At 39.7% G+C, this 17,419-nt stretch overlaps 2 protein-coding genes across 4 annotated transcripts in view; one reads left to right on the top strand and one right to left on the bottom strand.

Moving 5' to 3' along the window:
- Window positions 1-304: 304 nt before the first annotated feature.
- On the top strand, window positions 305-13,126 carry LOC119480745 (very-long-chain enoyl-CoA reductase). The gene is made up of 13 exons (XM_037757287.1): window positions 305-534; window positions 3,665-3,715; window positions 4,707-4,758; window positions 5,291-5,335; window positions 7,445-7,548; window positions 9,123-9,238; window positions 10,140-10,245; window positions 10,585-10,657; window positions 10,864-10,907; window positions 10,995-11,052; window positions 11,494-11,582; window positions 11,675-11,720; window positions 11,803-13,126. The coding sequence occupies exons 1-13, from the start codon at window positions 511-513 to the stop codon at window positions 11,928-11,930; spliced, it is 936 nt and encodes a 311-aa protein (XP_037613215.1). The 5' UTR covers window positions 305-510; the 3' UTR covers window positions 11,931-13,126.
- abca4a (ATP-binding cassette, sub-family A (ABC1), member 4a) overlaps window positions 12,810-17,419 on the bottom strand; it is a 39,595-nt gene continuing 34,985 nt past the window's right edge. For all 3 annotated transcript variants that reach the window (XM_037757286.1, XM_037757285.1, XM_037757283.1), the window contains 9 exons: window positions 17,159-17,279; window positions 16,981-17,043; window positions 16,777-16,883; window positions 16,539-16,680; window positions 15,824-15,958; window positions 15,573-15,676; window positions 15,388-15,480; window positions 14,974-15,223; window positions 12,810-13,953 (listed from right to left, as the gene is read on the bottom strand). In XM_037757286.1, coding sequence (XP_037613214.1) covers window positions 13,834-13,953; window positions 14,974-15,223; window positions 15,388-15,480; window positions 15,573-15,676; window positions 15,824-15,958; window positions 16,539-16,680; window positions 16,777-16,883; window positions 16,981-17,043; window positions 17,159-17,279 — 1,135 coding nt within the window. In that variant the 3' untranslated portion in view covers window positions 12,810-13,833. The remainder of the gene's footprint in view (window positions 13,954-14,973; window positions 15,224-15,387; window positions 15,481-15,572; window positions 15,677-15,823; window positions 15,959-16,538; window positions 16,681-16,776; window positions 16,884-16,980; window positions 17,044-17,158; window positions 17,280-17,419) is intronic.

Genomic DNA, 17,419 nt, shown 5'->3' on the forward strand with positions numbered 1-17,419 from the left:
ATTATTTGGGGCTAATGTTCCTAAGGATTCCTAGGTCCTATGTATTTTATCATTTTTGGTATTCTCCTACATTCTTGCACTATTCAGCTGCCTCCATCTCAGGTAGGTATCTTCTAACTTGAGCATAGTTGGACTCTGCGAAGTGCTTTTCTCCAAAGATACTAACAGAAAAAAACAGATAGAGGGGAAAGCAGGAGGAAGAAGCAGGGGGGAGGGCATGTGCAGGGTTTCTGGAGTGCCTCTAGTGATTCTGTGTCCCAGCACTATCTCAGAGAGAGAGAGAGAGAGAGAGAGAGAGAGAGAGAGAGAGAGAGAAAGAGAAAGAGATAGAGAGAGAAAAGTAGGCTGGGAAGAATAAGGGGTCAGTCCAGGGATTGTCCTCGAAAGGAGAGGAACTGCTTCTGTATGAGTGTGAGGAATGAGTGTGTGCGTGTGTGTGTTTGCTTATACTGATGTTTAAGGTCATTTTTTTCACCTTGTACACAGAGGACTTGATAATAATCCACCGCCATGAGTCGGACCACCTTTTTTGAGGTAAGTCTAAATGTGCGGTATTAGTGCCACTGAATGCATTTTGAAGTGAAACTTTTGATTGTCCCTCTCTCATGGAGACTTTAAAGTTTGTGCCTACTTTGTTTCACAGGGCCTCACTCGAGCATGACAGTCCCTTTGAGCCATATTTGATAGAGATCAAGCAGAATTTGGGAGATCATTAATAAGGTTGCATTAACAATTTCTTCTCTGTCTTTGTTTTAATGATTTAGATTCTTGGAAACATCTTCAGAAGCTTTTTTGCACTGTTCTGTCACTCAGACATCTAGCTTTGAGCATCATTTACCATAAAAACAAGAGTTTTGTTAATGGATTTCTGTCCAGCTACAAACTAGCACATGTTGACATCAGACACTGAGGACAACTATTTGAGGGATACTTAAAGAGCCACAGTCATGACTTTTCAAATGAATGTCCGTCTCATCATGTTGGAGCGATCCTTCTGCTCAGCAGCTTCATGACACGTTAGAAAGACAAATGTGTGGCTCGCTGAATTCCCCAAATAGTGAAGAAGCTTAAAGTGTCTGCAGAGTTTATAAAGTCCAACTTTCTGTGTGAGAGTAAACAAAACTAAGCTGGAGCTCTTTTCATGATTTGTCTCTTGTCTTCAGTCTTGTCTCACAAGGCCTTATGAGTATGAAGAAGTAGACAAGGCACTAAGTGCAGCCCTATGAATTCAAGCTAATTTACAACCTGCTCTGACTAGAATGTGTGCAATGCTCTCAGTAACTGTTACATAAAGGCAAATATTTAGATGGTTTACAAGAAAGATATGTTTCTCAAGCCTGATCTCGTAAGTTTAAATGAGAAATGTCTAAGGGTTGTATCAATCTTCTCATCTAACTCTCCAATGAATAGGCTACACGTATTTCCTAAAATGTCAAACTATTCCTTTAACCTTTGCTCTGCCTCAAGATTAGCACTATACTTTTCAAGATGTGTGGACAGGCAAGAACTTCTGAAGGTTTAACACCAATCTTTGCACTTGAATTTGCGGATTTGAACAAGCTAAACTCTTGAAACTTTCCCTCCCAAAGTCAAAGTGCTTTCTTCATTTCCTTGTAGCTTTTAATGGAACACCACAGGGAACTCAGCCCCACTATTTAGCACCTTAGTAACCTCATCTTAGCTGATGCTCCTTCTGCTGTCAGAGCTGGGCAGCTAGCCTACATGCAGATAATCAGCTTCATCATCATCTTGGTGTTTGAAGTGATGATCCTGCAGTTCAAGATCAGCCATTACATTTATCAGCTTCCACATTAAGAGGCGCTATTACGGCTAAGAGATAACCGGTAACCTTTGATGTCAAAGGTTTTTTAAAATACACTTTGTATACAGAGAATAAATGTTCATTTGAAAAACCACTTTACCACCTATACACAAATCCCTCACGAGCACATATGCACATGTTCTGTATGACCTGTGCTGTCAGCAGCGCCCTGTGTTCCCGTGAGACGACAGGGGCGTCTGATAATCACATTTACAAGGGCACAGCACGACCGAGTGCACACCATTTTAAATCCCACAGCCCTAATGACACCCTTGATGCTCTCCGGGAACACGTAAATGCATCAACATGTGCCCCTAGAACGCAGTTGGGAAGGTTAGCGCGCATAGAGAGCAAAACAAACCCGTCTCCCAGGATGCCCTTTACTGAGACGTCAGCATGCCCTGTGCTCGGATCCTGCAAAGCATGAACACACACTGCAAAAAGTAGCATGATGAAATATTCATATTTTAAATTTAGAAGTGTATTGCTGTGTATTTTTTAGTGAAAATCTCTGTATTGGGAGGTTTTGCTGGTTGCAAGAACTCAAAGAGAGTGTCAATTTTTTAAAGATATTTGCTGCAAAATCTATTTCTTGTTTGAAAATAAAATGAAGGTGCTACTGACACAAATCAAGAAATAATTAATGACTAGAATATTGTAAAATAAGCCTTGGCAGAAGATTAAATTACTTACAAAACTTGTGTTTTTTTGCAAAGCAAACAGCAGATGGTATAGAGCTCTCCCTCTCTCTCCCCTTCTCATTCTCTCTTTCTCTACTGTGCACTCAGCAAATCTTTAGGTATCCATTAGCGGGTTATTACACTGTCCAGTAAGGGAACCAATTTAGCTAGGACAGCTCTGCTGAGCAGCACAGTATGGAGTGCTTTCAGGGCAAATTGTGGGCCGCCACCCACCATCCTCCTTGCATATGCTGTACATCACCACTGACGTGGTCTAATTAAGATGAAAAAGATGTGTGCGAGAGAGCAGCAGGACAACACAAATCCTTTTTTCCCTACCGGACTCAGCCGGTCTCATTATTCAGATTGAGATTACGGGATTTGATCAGGAAAACTGGACACACTTGGCAGCAAAGCCACTTAGAAGATTGGCAGCTTTGCTTAGCCATATCATATTGCATTCATATTTCTATGGTTGATTCAAGAATACTGAAGAATCTTATTTGTTTTGAGAAACAAGTATTTCATGCAGGCATCAATATTATTTCAAATTGTCCATATTTTATTCAAAGAAGTGGTGATTTGATTTGGTTTTTTTTAAATTGAGACAACGTTTCCTATAATCCCTATTGCTCATTCTTGCAAGAGAAGCCGTCTAAAGAAGAGCCAATATGTAGATATACAGTATGTAGAACGGGTAACGTGTAGTTCAAACCATGTATGTTCTGAAGTGGCAATGTTAGTGGCAATATCATGAATGTTTTGTGTTTTAAAGAGGTTTTAATGAAGAAGATAAAGTGCTATGTGGCTTATGAGAAAAACCTGATTACATAAATCAGCAAAGGTGTATAGAAATACTGTGTGATAGAGACACATATCGAGTCGACTTCTAATCACATTTACATGCTGTATTTCCAGCCTTCTGGTAATGGATAGGCACAGTCTTATCCTGAGAGGGATGTGAAAGTATATCCAGGGTTTACAGCCTGTGGCTTTGTTGCTGAGTTGGCAAGTAGAGTCCACAGATCATTATGAGATTTACCACATTCTGAATGTTCAGTGAATGAATCTGAGGCATGAATGAAAATCTCTTAAATGTTTGTGTGAAACCTACTACCTTGGTGTTGTGCTTTATAAAGGCAGTACATTGTGTTTTCTTCAGGTGAGAGTCCTGGACGCCAAGACCAAAGAGCAGCTTTGTTTTTTAGATAAGGTATGCTGACATACTGCTGTGACTACACCATTACTCTTGTTTCTCCTCAGAAAAGCTCAAATTAAAGCTACAGTTGGTAACTTTAATAAAAAGGACTTTTTTTGCCATATTTGCTCAAACTGCAACTATATCCTGATAGTAGTATATGTGCCTCTGTGTCCTCCTGTGCTCCTAATGGCATTTGCAAGATTTCACAGACCAGAGGAAAACAACCAATCATAGCCGAGGAGTCTCTAACGCAGCCGTCAATCACTGCTCACCAAACTCGCGAACTCCGATCAAACTGTCAAACTTGACAGCGCTGATCAAATATGAATCAATATTCTGTTACTGTAATGCCTATTTCTCGCAAATGTTTTCAGAAACGTATTTGAGTGTACAGTGAGAAAGTTTGCTCCAGCCGGTGGGCGGTGCTTGGTTTATGCTCGGCTGTTTTCCAACATGGCAGCGGGGTCATAAAAGAGCTGATTGACAGCTGTGTTAGAGACTCCTCTGTTCTGATTGGATGTTTTTCTTTGGGCACGGTGGAATCTTGCAAATGTCATTAGAAGCACTGGGAGGAGGCAGCAGAGCCTGATTCTTTCACAGATTATCTGTCAGGATTTAATGAGCAAATATGAAAAAAAAGTTATTTTTATTACAGTTGGAAAAATAATCTTCTTCTGCTGTCTGAACATATATAGTCTGTATCGGTTTCTTCCAAATTTTCACTAAAACTATATTATGTTTACACTAGGTGAAATATTCAAACCCCAGAGTCCATTTTTTCTGGCATAGTTTTAGATATGCTTCTGCACATTTCAGCCTGACTTAACGTGGTTTTGTTGGAATCCAATAGAATTTGAAATAAAGCTCTGTGGGTTGGAACATTGTTTTGGCTGCATAGCATGAGTTTGACTGTGAACTTTTGGGGTTTTAACACAAGAAACACTGTCAGCCTCTTCACTGATAACACAGCAAGGTTACAACTTAATGTTTGTATTCCATTCAGGTGGAGCCTCACTCAACAATAGCAGACATCAAGAGCCTCTTTCACAAATCACGTGAGTGTTCATATGCAGTTTCTGGTTCTATAATATATTGTTTAGTGTTTTTTTGCTGGCCTTTATGTTTTTAGTGAAATAACAATGCCTTGTATAGTACTCGGGTGCCCTTGTATAAAACTTGCAGGAGATATCCAATTGATATTATATTGTTTTTTGTATCTTTTATTGCACATTTACTGCAAACTACAACTTGAATTCATATGGTTCTTAGATAAAATGATGATTGATAAACTTGCTGTGCTATGGAGTGAATCATCACTTCCCCAGAGACGATGTCCGGTTAAAAACTATTTCTTGTTCGCTCCTCTGAAGCCTGCAGTGCTTCTGTCACCAGTGTGTGTCTGGTCAGAAATGTTACCAAATGTTTGCCAAGCCTGAGGCCGTCAGAATCCATCAGAGCAGCAGAGCTCAACGTTATTCCATTGTGATCAATTATTACTGGGCTGGAGGCTAAAATCTGTGTCCAATGCCAGCTCTGCCCAACCCTGTATGTACAGTAAATGTGTATGTGTGTGTTTAATCTGCTCAGATCCTCACTGGTATCCAGCAAGACAGGCCCTCATGCTTGATCCCAGTAAGTAGCCATATTGTGATCATTTTCCATATGTATATTAGTAATGCACTGGGAAACGTGGCTCCAAATTGCAGTGGGTGGTAACTATTTACTGTTTAATACTGTTTGTTTTTAAATAATTGGACTTCATCACCCACAAATAGTGTATGGCAGTGTCAGTAAACTGCAGACAGCATTCGTTTATTTACAATCCAATGTCTGATGCTTTGTATACAGAAAGAAAAAGTGAGGTGTTCAGCGGTGGAATGAAAGCTCACTGTGATACTGTTGTAGTCCCATAATATGATTTAGGATAAGCATATGCGTCACAATTCCAAGATCTTATTTATAGTCTATAGTGTGTTTATCCTTTGGCCATTATGACACAAGATTTCTTTTCCTGCAAAATGCAGCTGTAAATGTCATGTGCAACGCAGAACTTGTTTCTCAGCTGTAATCATTATTAGATAGGTAACATGAAGTAAAAACAGGTATAAAGTTGTTTAGTATACAAATAGGAAAGGGGCAGTTAAAGCTGAAGTAGGCGAGATTGGAGCAAATATGATTAAAATAAGTTATTTTCATAAAACGGTTGCTATAGTGTGACAGTAGTACATGAAACAGGTAACCCGAAAAATCATGTGCCTCTGTGTCCTCCGGTGCTCCTAACGGCATCTGCAAGATTTCACAGTCCGGAGAAAAACAAGCAGTAAGAGCTGATCTGAGGTCTGCTGTCAAACGGTCAAACTAGGCAGCGCTGATCAAATATGAATCAATATTATGTTACGTTAAAGCCTATTTCGATTTCAGAATCATCTTGTAGTGCACGGCTTTGCTGTAAAATGAGAAAGTTTGTGACGCCGCCGCCATTGTAGAAATCTGGTGAAGGAATGCCAAGTTCCGGTCACATTAACCGGAGCACAGCCAATAGGAACGCTCTCTCAATGAAATGACCTGTGATTGGTCAAAGTCTCCCATCACGGGCTAGAACCTGAAAACAGAGCCATGAGGAGGAGCAGAAGTCTAGTTATCTCTCAGAACACTTGAATTACAATATGCTGCCATATTCATCAGCAATGATGCCAAAAATATACTGCCTACTGCAACTTTAAGCTTTTGTTGTTTATAATCAGCCCTTTCTGTAAAAGGTATGCAGTGATTAATTGTCATTTATTGAGAAATGTCTATGTATCACCAGACCAGGCGCTGCTGTTTCATCATCTGACACTTATGCAATTTTTGGCGTGACTTAAGTTGAGACATGTTCAGCTTAGTACATCAGTGCAGCATCCCAAAGAGTTCATGTCCATAATGTGAAGTGCATAGTTTAGAAGAGACATAAATGTCCAGCAACGCTACTGAAATAACTGGAGGGAAATGACGCGGTAAAAAGCATCAAAACCTAGATGTGATCAACGGGTGAATTGAAAGGGAGATTTTTAAATTAAATTACCCAGAAAGTTCAGTTACATTTGTAATGACCTCCACAGGTGAATAAAAGACTTGAAAAGCGCCCCACATCTTTACAGAGCAACCATCACTGTGGAAACCACTCTCTGTTCTTCCTTTATTTTCACTATAAAAGCTAAACTGCTTGATGTTCATCCTTTTTCCCATTCATTTGAGCTTAATTAAAACAGTAAAGGCAAATAAAGAAAGGCCTAGCATGAGGTGTGATGTTGCGGGGCTTTGAATGGACTGTGAGGGCTATTTTGTTACTAAAAAGCACAGAGTGCAGACTTTGGTTTAAAGCTATCTGGGACAGTTCCCCCTGATTATATTCTAAAAATGTCATCCAATTAGTGCAACATATTATCTGAGGCTGTGCCCCCATGAGCTGCAGGTAGAGAGAACGTGTGCTGAAAAACTGATCAGGCATTCATTAAAAACACTGTGACACCTCAGTTTAAGCCACAAGGCTTTGCACATGACTGCTTAAATGTACATTCAGCATGACTGTTATTACGAATTCTCTCAATATGGTCAATTCCACAAAGCTTGATAATCGATGTTGAGTCGATGTTTTCCACCAGATATTAGAACTATTTATGGTACGATTTCAGGTGAAGTTGAATTTGTGTACATAAAATATTGCCTGGGCTTTTTTGTGTTGTTCTTCTCCTTTTTCAGAGGACAAATCCCTCAGAGATGAGGAAATCTTACAGAATCTACCAGTTGGGACTACTGCCAACATGTACTTCAGAGATCTTGGTCCACAGTTAGGTTGGACTATGGTAAGAAGAACACAATCAAAGATTACTGATGTACCAGTACTGAGAAAAAAGAGATCTGGCACTTCAAGTTAAAGCTGAAGTAGGCGAGATTGGAGCAAATATGATTAAAAAAAGTTATTTTTATAAAACGGTCGCTATATCGTGACAGTAGGACATGAAACAGGTAACCTGAAAACCTGTGCCTCTGTGTCCTCCGGTGCTCCTAACGGCATCTGCAAGATTTCACAGACCGGAGGAAAACAAGCAGTAAGAGCTGATCTGAGGTCTGCTGTCCAGCTGCTGTCTATGAGAGCCGGCTGTCAATCACTCGCGAACTCCGACCAAACGGTCAAACTAGGCAGCGCTGATCAAATATGAATCAATATTCTGTTACGTTAATGCCTATTTCTCTACTCAAATGTTTTCAGAATCATCTTGTAGCACATGGTTTAGCTGTAAAATGAGAAAGTTTGTGATGCCACTGCCGTGAAATCTGGTGAAGGAACGCCAAGTTCCGGTCACATGACCGGAGCACAGCCAATAGGAACGCTCTCTCAATGAAATGACCTGTTATTGGTCAAAGTCTCCCGTCACGAACTAAATTTATTAAAGCCTGAAAACAGAGCCATGAGGAGGTGCAGAAGTCTAGTTTTCTCTCAGATCACTTGAATTACAATATCCTGAAAGGTTATTGTGGAATTTTTGCTCAATAATGCCAAAAATATACCGTTTACTGCCAATTTAATATACTTAATGTCGGCTGACATAATATTGGGGTACTATATTGTACTATATTGTAATGACAATACTATATAAATCAAGTGATTCAACATTGGTTCAAGATATCTCGGTTTTTTGCCTACATACTTTTACTTATAACGATGCTACACATTTTTTTCTGTTTGTTTGCATATCTACAGAAGCGTTTAGCAGCCACACCAGAAAAAATAAAACAGATCAATATCACGTTATAAAGTGAAAGGTTTGTTTTAGCAAATGTTTTACCGTTATTACGACATACAAACGTATCACGTTATAACAAGAATCATTTCTTGTTATAACAATATACCATTTAACTTGTTATGACATAAAACATTTCATGTTATTATGTGATCACTTGTATTGTTATTTCACGTTATAACAATATACTTATCACGTTTCAACATGAAAAGTTTCACGTTATAACAAGATAAATAGTATTTTGTATTAACAAGAAAAGTTTCTTGTTATAACGTGATAAGTTTGTATGTCATAATAATGTGAAAACATCTTGTTATAACAAACTTTTCATGTAATATAATATATAATTTATAATGTGTTACTGATCCATTTTTGTTTTTTTCCTCGGGTGGCTGCAATGCACTGTCATAGATATCACCTTTGTGATATTGTTTTTTACAAATGTAAGTACAGTACAGAGGACAGAGCGCAGGAGGTTTCATGGAGAGAAAAACAATTAATTAGTGTGCACAAATAGCACAAAGTATTAAATTGAGAGCATTAATTTGTTTGTTGTTTTTCTCCATGACACCTCCCGGGCTCCACAGTAGAGAGATAGTATGAAGTGTTATTTATTTCTCTTCTTTTGTTTCCAGGTGTTTCTAGCAGAATGCATTGGGCCCCTTCTCACCTACCTCCTCTTCTATTTTCGAGTACCGTACATTTACTCACACAAATATGCCTTCACCTCCAGTCCTCATCCTGTTGTCAGGTACTGTACGTGGGGAAAAGAAACTTCAACTATAGCGCAGGTTGTGATAGACATGAAGCAAGTTTACAGACATTAGTTTGATTTATTTTCTAGAAAAATAACCACATTTAAAGGAATAGTTCCATGTTTTTAGAAAATATGCATATACCCACCTTCTTGTCAGGACTTTGATGAGAAGATTGATACCACCTTCCACCTCTCTTAGTATTTATGAAGTCTGTCATGTACTTTTTTTACTGCCATTTCATGCTTCACTACATATGGAACTACAGCTATTGTGGAGTGATGCTCAGTCTCTGTAAAATGAATTCAGAAACGTAACTGTATTATCTCACGTCAGTGTACCATCTACAATGACATGATATAATATAACTGTTGTTGAAAAAAATCTATATTTGATGTTGCTATCTATGAAAGGATGGTTTAGAAAGTCTCTTTTATTCATGTTGATCTGATTATTGATCCATATCTCTCCCTCGTCATTGTACTGTACTAGTACCCCAAGCAAATTTCCAAACCTTACAAAGAGGAGTTTTGACTGTCATCCATTTCTTTTTGTTTTTTAATCTTTTACACCATCATACCTCCTCAGTTATTTATACAATTATTCTTGATATTGTTATTTTGCATCTACTGTAGTTGTGTATGTTTATATTATTCAGGTGTGTTCTATTATTTACAGTATGTTGCACTTTCTTTGCAGAATCCCAAACGTTTTGTTGCTGCAGTGACCCAATTTAGCACTCAGGGATCATTTAAATTTAATCTTTTCCCATCTAAAATTTTAAATCTGCTGCAAAAACAATGTGATGAAGTTGCGTACTACAACAAGAATGCAAGCGCCTCAGTTAAATGTACATACTTGTACTTCTGACCTCATCCTCACCTCTCTGTGTCTCAGACTAGCCTGTGCCTGTCACACCTTCCACTATGTGAAGAGGTTGATAGAGACTATCTTTGTGCATCGTTTCTCCCATGGGACCATGCCTCTCAGGACAATAGTCAGGGTGAGGACATGACTGACCTTGAAAAGGAGAGCGTCTGATAATGTGCTCACCTCTCTAACAATGTGCGGCCTCTTTTTCCCTGTCCCATGCCAGCTGTTGTGGTGCTGATTTTAGCCTCAGGATATAGAATGCTGCTTACAACAGTCTCACAGCACAGTGTCTTGATAAGGAGAGGAAGTTATTATAGGTCTTAAAGTTTGTGTTTTAATAGTTCAAAGATAGAAATTGAATCAAAGTAAACAAGTTATTTTAATTTTAATCGATCGGTTCATTGTACATCATGCTAATTTTTTTTCGTTTTCATATATTCATACGTCTGTATTGTTTGTTTCCTCTCAGAATTGTGCCTATTACTGGAGTTTCTCAGCTTGGTTGGCATACTATATCAACCACCCTCTTTATACACCTCCATGTAAGTCAGCCCACGTACACACACACACACACACACACACACACACGCACGCACACACACACACACACACACACTCGCACACACACGCAAACACACACACGCACACACACGCAAACACACGCACACACACACACACACACACACACACACACTTGTTTTTCTCTACTTTATGCAGCTTATCAACACCAGCCTCTCTCTCTTCACAGCATATGGAGAACTACAAGTCAACTATGCATTAGTCATATTTGCCGTACGTATACTGGTATTCACTCAACATAAATTCAGTATATGTGGTGCATGCATGACAGTAAGTGTGAAATCCTTATTTCTACTCCAGATGTGCGAGCTGGGAAACTTCTCCATTCACTTGACTCTTAATAATCTCAAAGGAGAGGGTGAGTTGTTGATCTTCATCCTGTTTGCTTCCATAGCACTTAAAGGAGGAATACACCACGTTTTGAAGACATAAATTTAGATTTTGTGTGATGAAATCATACACTAAAGCAATCTAAAACCATTTGCTTGTTCCCATTAGATCATTTGCTCAGTACTCCATGCTAAGACTGTTTTAAGGTTGTGTCCAGAAGGTAACCCACAAATTTCGAAAACTTGCAAAAACTCTCGCAAGACTCGCTGCCCAACGACCTATCCTAACCTTAACCATCTCGCGAGAGTTTTACAAATTACCTTTTAGACACGACCCTATTTCAGTTGATCCACCGTGGAAACATGGATGATATGGGTGTCTACAATATATTGTCTTCATTGAAAGAACTACTGAAAATAATATTTAAATGTTATCCAAACTTTATCATTTTTTTTTCTCTCTATCTCAGGATCTAGGATCAGACGGTTTCCTGCGCCAACAAAGAACCCCTTCACATGGCTATTTTTCTTTGTATCCTGTCCAAATTACACATATGAGGTAATAGACATTATAGTAATTCATCATGGTGATGAATATCACCCATGCTTGTGTATTTACCTCTTTACCTGCATATTTGACACATACTGCAGGTTGGAGCTTGGGTGAGCTTCTCCATCATGACCCAGTGTCTGCCAGGTATACAGCACATCAAGTTTAGTTGACATAAATCCACCAAAATGTGTATATTCTTCTCATGCTTGTATGTTTTGTATTCCAGTGGCATTGTACGCATTACTGGGTTTCATCCAGATGACCATCTGGGCCAAAGGGAAGCACAGAGCCTACAGCAGGGAGTTCAAGGACTATCCCAGCCTCCGGATGGCCATTATCCCCCTGATTCTCTGAGTAGAGATCAGAACATGAACTCTTGTAGCATATAAGGCGTGTTTATTCACTCCCCACAAGTGTTTTTCACTAAAACAAAGACGTTTGCTGCTGCTGAGGCCAGCACTATGCAAATTATTTTTATATCTATGAACTGAAAGGAGAGGGAATAATATTATGGCAATATACTGGAGCAGTTAAAAGCAGCTGGGGATATTTTAATTGTCTGTTCAGTTTCAACAATGGGTTTTAGTTTCTTGCTAGGAGTTTGATTTGGCATTGTGCGGCCATATTCTCTATGCTGTATAACCACTGGATTTTTTATATATATATTTTGGCTTCTTCAGGACTTGACTTAATTTTGAAAATGGCATCTCAGCATTTTAGCAACCCTTATTCAAACCAGTGAGTACTTCTCGTTGCAAGCTGGCTTATTACCCCATAGGTTGTGCCACTTCTTTTCGATGATGAATGCTCACAGCACTAATAAACTTTTCAGGTTAAGTGAAAGAAATAAAACATATTCTAGCTCATAATAAAGTGCCTGTGGAAGCAAACTAGCAGACTAGAATTTAAAACGTCACGACATCCATTTGGGAGTGCAACATCACTTTTAAGCTCTCAGGAGGATAAAGCAGACATTTAATTATGCTAATAATAAGCTTCACCGTCGTACATCTCAGATCGTTTTCTTCAGAGAAATGGAAGAAGGCGTGTAACTTCTGGCATTAATGTGTACGGGCTTATCAGGTAGTCAGTGATTGCTGCTGTTGTTCTCCAGCCCTTACTGTCTAATCTCAGGTTTTATTAAACTGTCAAAAGCTGTTTTGTATAAATGTGAATGTGAGTAATTTTAGCGTAAAAACACATGAAATGGGATGTCTAGGGAAAAGACCCACATCTTAAGGAAAAATGTACCTTTATTTGACATGATGCCCCTCTCAGAAACATCACTTTTGAGACATTGTGTTCCTCTAATGACATCAAGTGCTGGTGGGATGCAGACAGTTTACCAAAGTTGAACATATACATGATAAAGCGCAAAGACTGAACAAGACATTGGTGGCATAAAAATAACACATGTTATTGAAATGAATTTCACAGCAGGAAGAAAACTTTGTAAAAATCATTAGCTGTACTGCACTAGCAGAACATCCTGGTAAAAATTGTGATGCTTCAATTAAAGCTGCCTGAATAAAGTGCTAAGGCTAATGCTTCTCTGAGTGCTTGTTTCATATATCTAAAGAAGGCAAAAAAAAAAGATTATCTTGCTTGGCATCTGAAGCAAAAAATACACAGGACCTAGGCTTTCTTCACATTCCCATTACACCCCGATATTGAACTTCTTTGTCATGTCATCAATCAAAGTCCTTGTCATAAATCGCAAGCTCTGTTTCATTTAGTTTGCAAGGCCTACGAGGTGAGCAGAACGTGGAACATATACCAGGCACATAAATGCTCCACACTTTCCAAATCCAAAGCCCACTAACCCTGTTTACTGGAAAAGCAAAGTATTGCCACATGTCGGATCATCAGTCAAACACGACGTGTGTCATGTCCCATTTACAGACTGCCTTTCGAGGCCTAACACCGCACTATGGATCAACGAGGACTGACCCGTTCCAACGGTTCCGCCAAATGCCGATGAGAAGACCTCTTTTGCTCAAATTTGGAGAACACAACCGGTTCATTCTCTGTGTTTTTAGTATCATGCACCAGTTGCTTATCTCTACCAGGCTAGGGGCGAGACTTCATGATGACATTGTAGAGAATCTTCTGTCTTATTTGAAGAGGATGTTCAAGTTCTACCAACTAAGTTTCAGTCGTCCGAAGCACACACGCATCCATAGGGCGCATTCTTTGGACACGGCGGCCCAGAAAATGGAAGACTTCTCGTCTTCCAGTTGAGCTCACTGAGGTAAGTTCACTTCTCCAAAGACTTGAGGGGTGTGGCTTCAATATATCGCTGTGCCCCAGCAGCTTTTGGATGCAACACAATGGTATCGTCCTCTCTTGATTGTTGCTTGGCAAAATTCACAAAAACCTGCAGAGAAATACAGAGAAACATTAGGATCAACCTATTATCCTCTGAGTCAAACCGGCTGCCGTGACCTTGAAAAAAGGTGAATCTCAATGCAAGATGGAGAAGAAGAGAGAGAATGAAATAATGTAGCAAGATTTGTTTGAAACATCGGGTGGGAAGATGATGAGGAATTCTCAATATCTATCAGGTAAAAAGGCCAATCAAAAAGCAAAGATATGAAATATAGTGTCAGCAGCTCTGTGAGGCTATATTTAAGCACAGCTGTGTTCCAGCTAAATGTCAGCATGCTGTCATGCTCTCAATCACATTACTAACATGCTGATGTTAGCAGGTATAATGTATACCAGGTTCACCATCTTGGTTTAGTGTGTTAGCATGGTAACATGTGCTAATTAGCACTAAAGACGAGGTACAGCTGAGGCTGATGGGAATGGCTTTAGTTTTGGTCATAAACCAAAGTATTGGACAATTTAAAAATTGATGACGGCGCTAGATGGAAAGTGATGGTATCACCGAAGTGATTACAGTTCTTCCTGGGGGGGACGACATGAATGTCTGTACCAAATTTCCCTGCAATCCAGCCAACATTTGTTGAGATATTTCAGTCTGACCAAATTGGTGGACCAACCGACCAACACTGCCATCCGTAGAGCCACACCACCAGCATGGCAAAACAAAATTTAAAAATTGTGAATTATTCACAATTTGACTGGTTTTCAACTGAGCCATCTGATCCTCCTGAAGGAAAGGTGAAAGGAGGAAATGTGGGAGCGCCTTGGGTTTGATTTCTGCCTTGGGACCTTTGACCACCAAAATCGAATCAATTCTTCCTTGAATCCAAGTGGACGTTTGTGCCAAATTTTGAAGAAATTACATGCCGGCGTTCCTGAGATATTGTGTTCACAAAAGCGGTATGGACGGACAGACAGACAACCCGAAAACATAAAAAAGGAAGAAATGTGCACCCCTTTTAAATTCCCATTTCCTAATTCATTATGTTTTTTTTCTATGCTCATTTACCTGGTCAAGAGTGGTTTGCGATACTGAGTAGTCCTCTATGTTGAGCTTGTCTTTGTTAGCCAGGACCATTTGAAAGATCCTTGCCAGGGAGGAGGAGGAGATCTTGTACTGTAGAGTGTTGTAGTGTTTCTCCGTCTGGATGCAGCCAGGGAAGGTGCTCTCCATGAAGGCTTCGGCAGTGTTCAGGTCTGGGGCACAACCGGGGTTGGCTGTCCTGATCTTCATGGTCACCACATAGCCATCACCAAACCTACGTTGACGTAAGGCAAAAGGAGAAATCAAAGATAAAAAAAAAAAAAAAATTTACAATTTTCGTAGAATGCTAATTAGATTGGATTTCTTTAAGAAGTCTTTAAGAAATGTAATACATTTTGAAATTTGATGCATGATATGGGATGATGTAAAATTACTTACTTGTATTTGAGATGCTGAATGGTTCCCAAACACTTAAAGGACCCATTAACCATAATTGCTAAGCGGGTACACAGCGCCTCGCATTCCTCCATACTGTAAAGACAGATGGTGAAATTACAATTAAAATCTGTACTCATAAATATGCATGCACACACACGGTCAAACACCCACACCAGATAGTTTACCTGTGTGAGGTGAGGACCACAGCCCGTCCGTCCTGGATAATACTCATGATGGAGTTCCACAGGAAGCGTCTGGAGAGAGGGTCCATACCTGTAGTGGGCTCATCCTAACGTACAGTAATAGTAACAACAAACACATTAACACACACACAGAAGCATCTAGCATCTTGTCCATCACCTAACCATGCTCATATAACAGCTATCCCCATCCTAAACCTCTAATCCAAAACCACTGTCATCAGCGTGGGCCTCACCAGCAGCACCAGCGCAGGGCAGCCTATCATGGCGATGGCGGTGGAGAGTTTCCTCCTGTTGCCTCCGCTGTAGGTCCCAGCACTGTGGCCTGCGTACTCTGACAGACCCAGCTTCTGGATGGCCCACTCTGCAACCTGAACACGAGGAGAATACTGTGAGTGCCACGTGTTACAAGTCAGTCAAACCAAATCTGTCGGTTTTATAGATTGATATGACACTATGCACACTTGGTAGCTTCCAAATACGCAGGGTTTCTAACTGAACACATTTCACTTTTTTGAACAACAGTATTATTACAATAGTATGAATGTTTGTGGTGTCCTGTGAGAAAACATCATTTTCTAGCTGATTGCTACTATATTGTCTCTGGCCAAACATTTGTACTGTGTGTAGTGATGTCTTCAACTGTGGCTCTATTTTGGCAATACTGCTTTAATGCCCCACATACGCTCCTCTCTTTATAGGACTGGCTCATTTTCCCTCAGTGCTTCCAGTGAAAGGATATGCTACTTTATTCTGCTTGCAATTAACCATTTGTCTTTGTTTTTACTGTAACTTCCACAAGGGGTGCCTGATGGTTGATAAGTTGGCCTTGTGGATTGTGTTAATTTTAAATTGTATATACTATGTAAGATACACTCATAATATTTATCATTTGTGCTTACAACTGTCCAGTTTGAAATGATTTATTTCCAGGCAAAAGCTGCATCTCACCCTGCTGATCTCATACTCGGGAACTCCACGGAGGCGAGCGTAGAGGTGCAGATGTTCTCTACCTGTCAGTAACTCATCTATGGCATCAAACTGTGGGCAGTAACCCATGTTCTGGTGGACGTCCAGGATGTTGGTTAAAATGCTGAAGATTTAGGAGAAAACAAACAATAGGAATGATGATTACAAGCCTCAACAAGTATATCAAATTACATATTAATAAAAACAATATATTACTAACCTGTGACCAGCGACTGAAGCCTCTCCTAAGGTGACATCAATGTCTCCTGTCAACATCTTAAACGTTGTCGTCTTACCAGCTCCATTCACCCCCAGTAGACCAAAGCACTGCCGAGGATCAGGAGAAAAAACATGTTAGATAAACAATGAAGTGACCAGAGTGCTTCCTCTGTGGAGTAAATTACATCGGTTTAACCACACAAACCTCTCCGGGTGATACTGCAACACAGATTCGGTCCACTGCAGGGATGATTGTTCCTGAGTACGTCTGGCAAGGCGAGATGACAACAAAATAAGGACAAAAATGGAAGTATATTTTTTTAGTTTTAAATCTTTCTTTGAACATCAATTTTAGCATTTTGTTCAAAGCAAAAATGCCTCACTTTGGACAGGTCTCGTATGCGTAAAATGTCATTTGTTTTTTCACTCTGATAGAGTCGCTCCCTTTCCTCTGCCACATCTACATCCTCTTCCAAAATAGGAGGCCTTGGGCGGTCCGACATCCTGCCAATGGAAAAAACAACTTCTAGTCAATCCATGCACCAGTCACATCACATTTAGAATCTGTTATCTGTAAATTTGATTACACACATTGTAATTTTCAAAGATCAATTACTAAAGTACATCTGGCAAATCTGGCTTCC

This window comes from Sebastes umbrosus, chromosome 21 (genome assembly GCF_015220745.1).
Source record: "Sebastes umbrosus isolate fSebUmb1 chromosome 21, fSebUmb1.pri, whole genome shotgun sequence".
Taxonomy (NCBI): Eukaryota; Metazoa; Chordata; class Actinopteri; order Perciformes; family Sebastidae; genus Sebastes; species Sebastes umbrosus.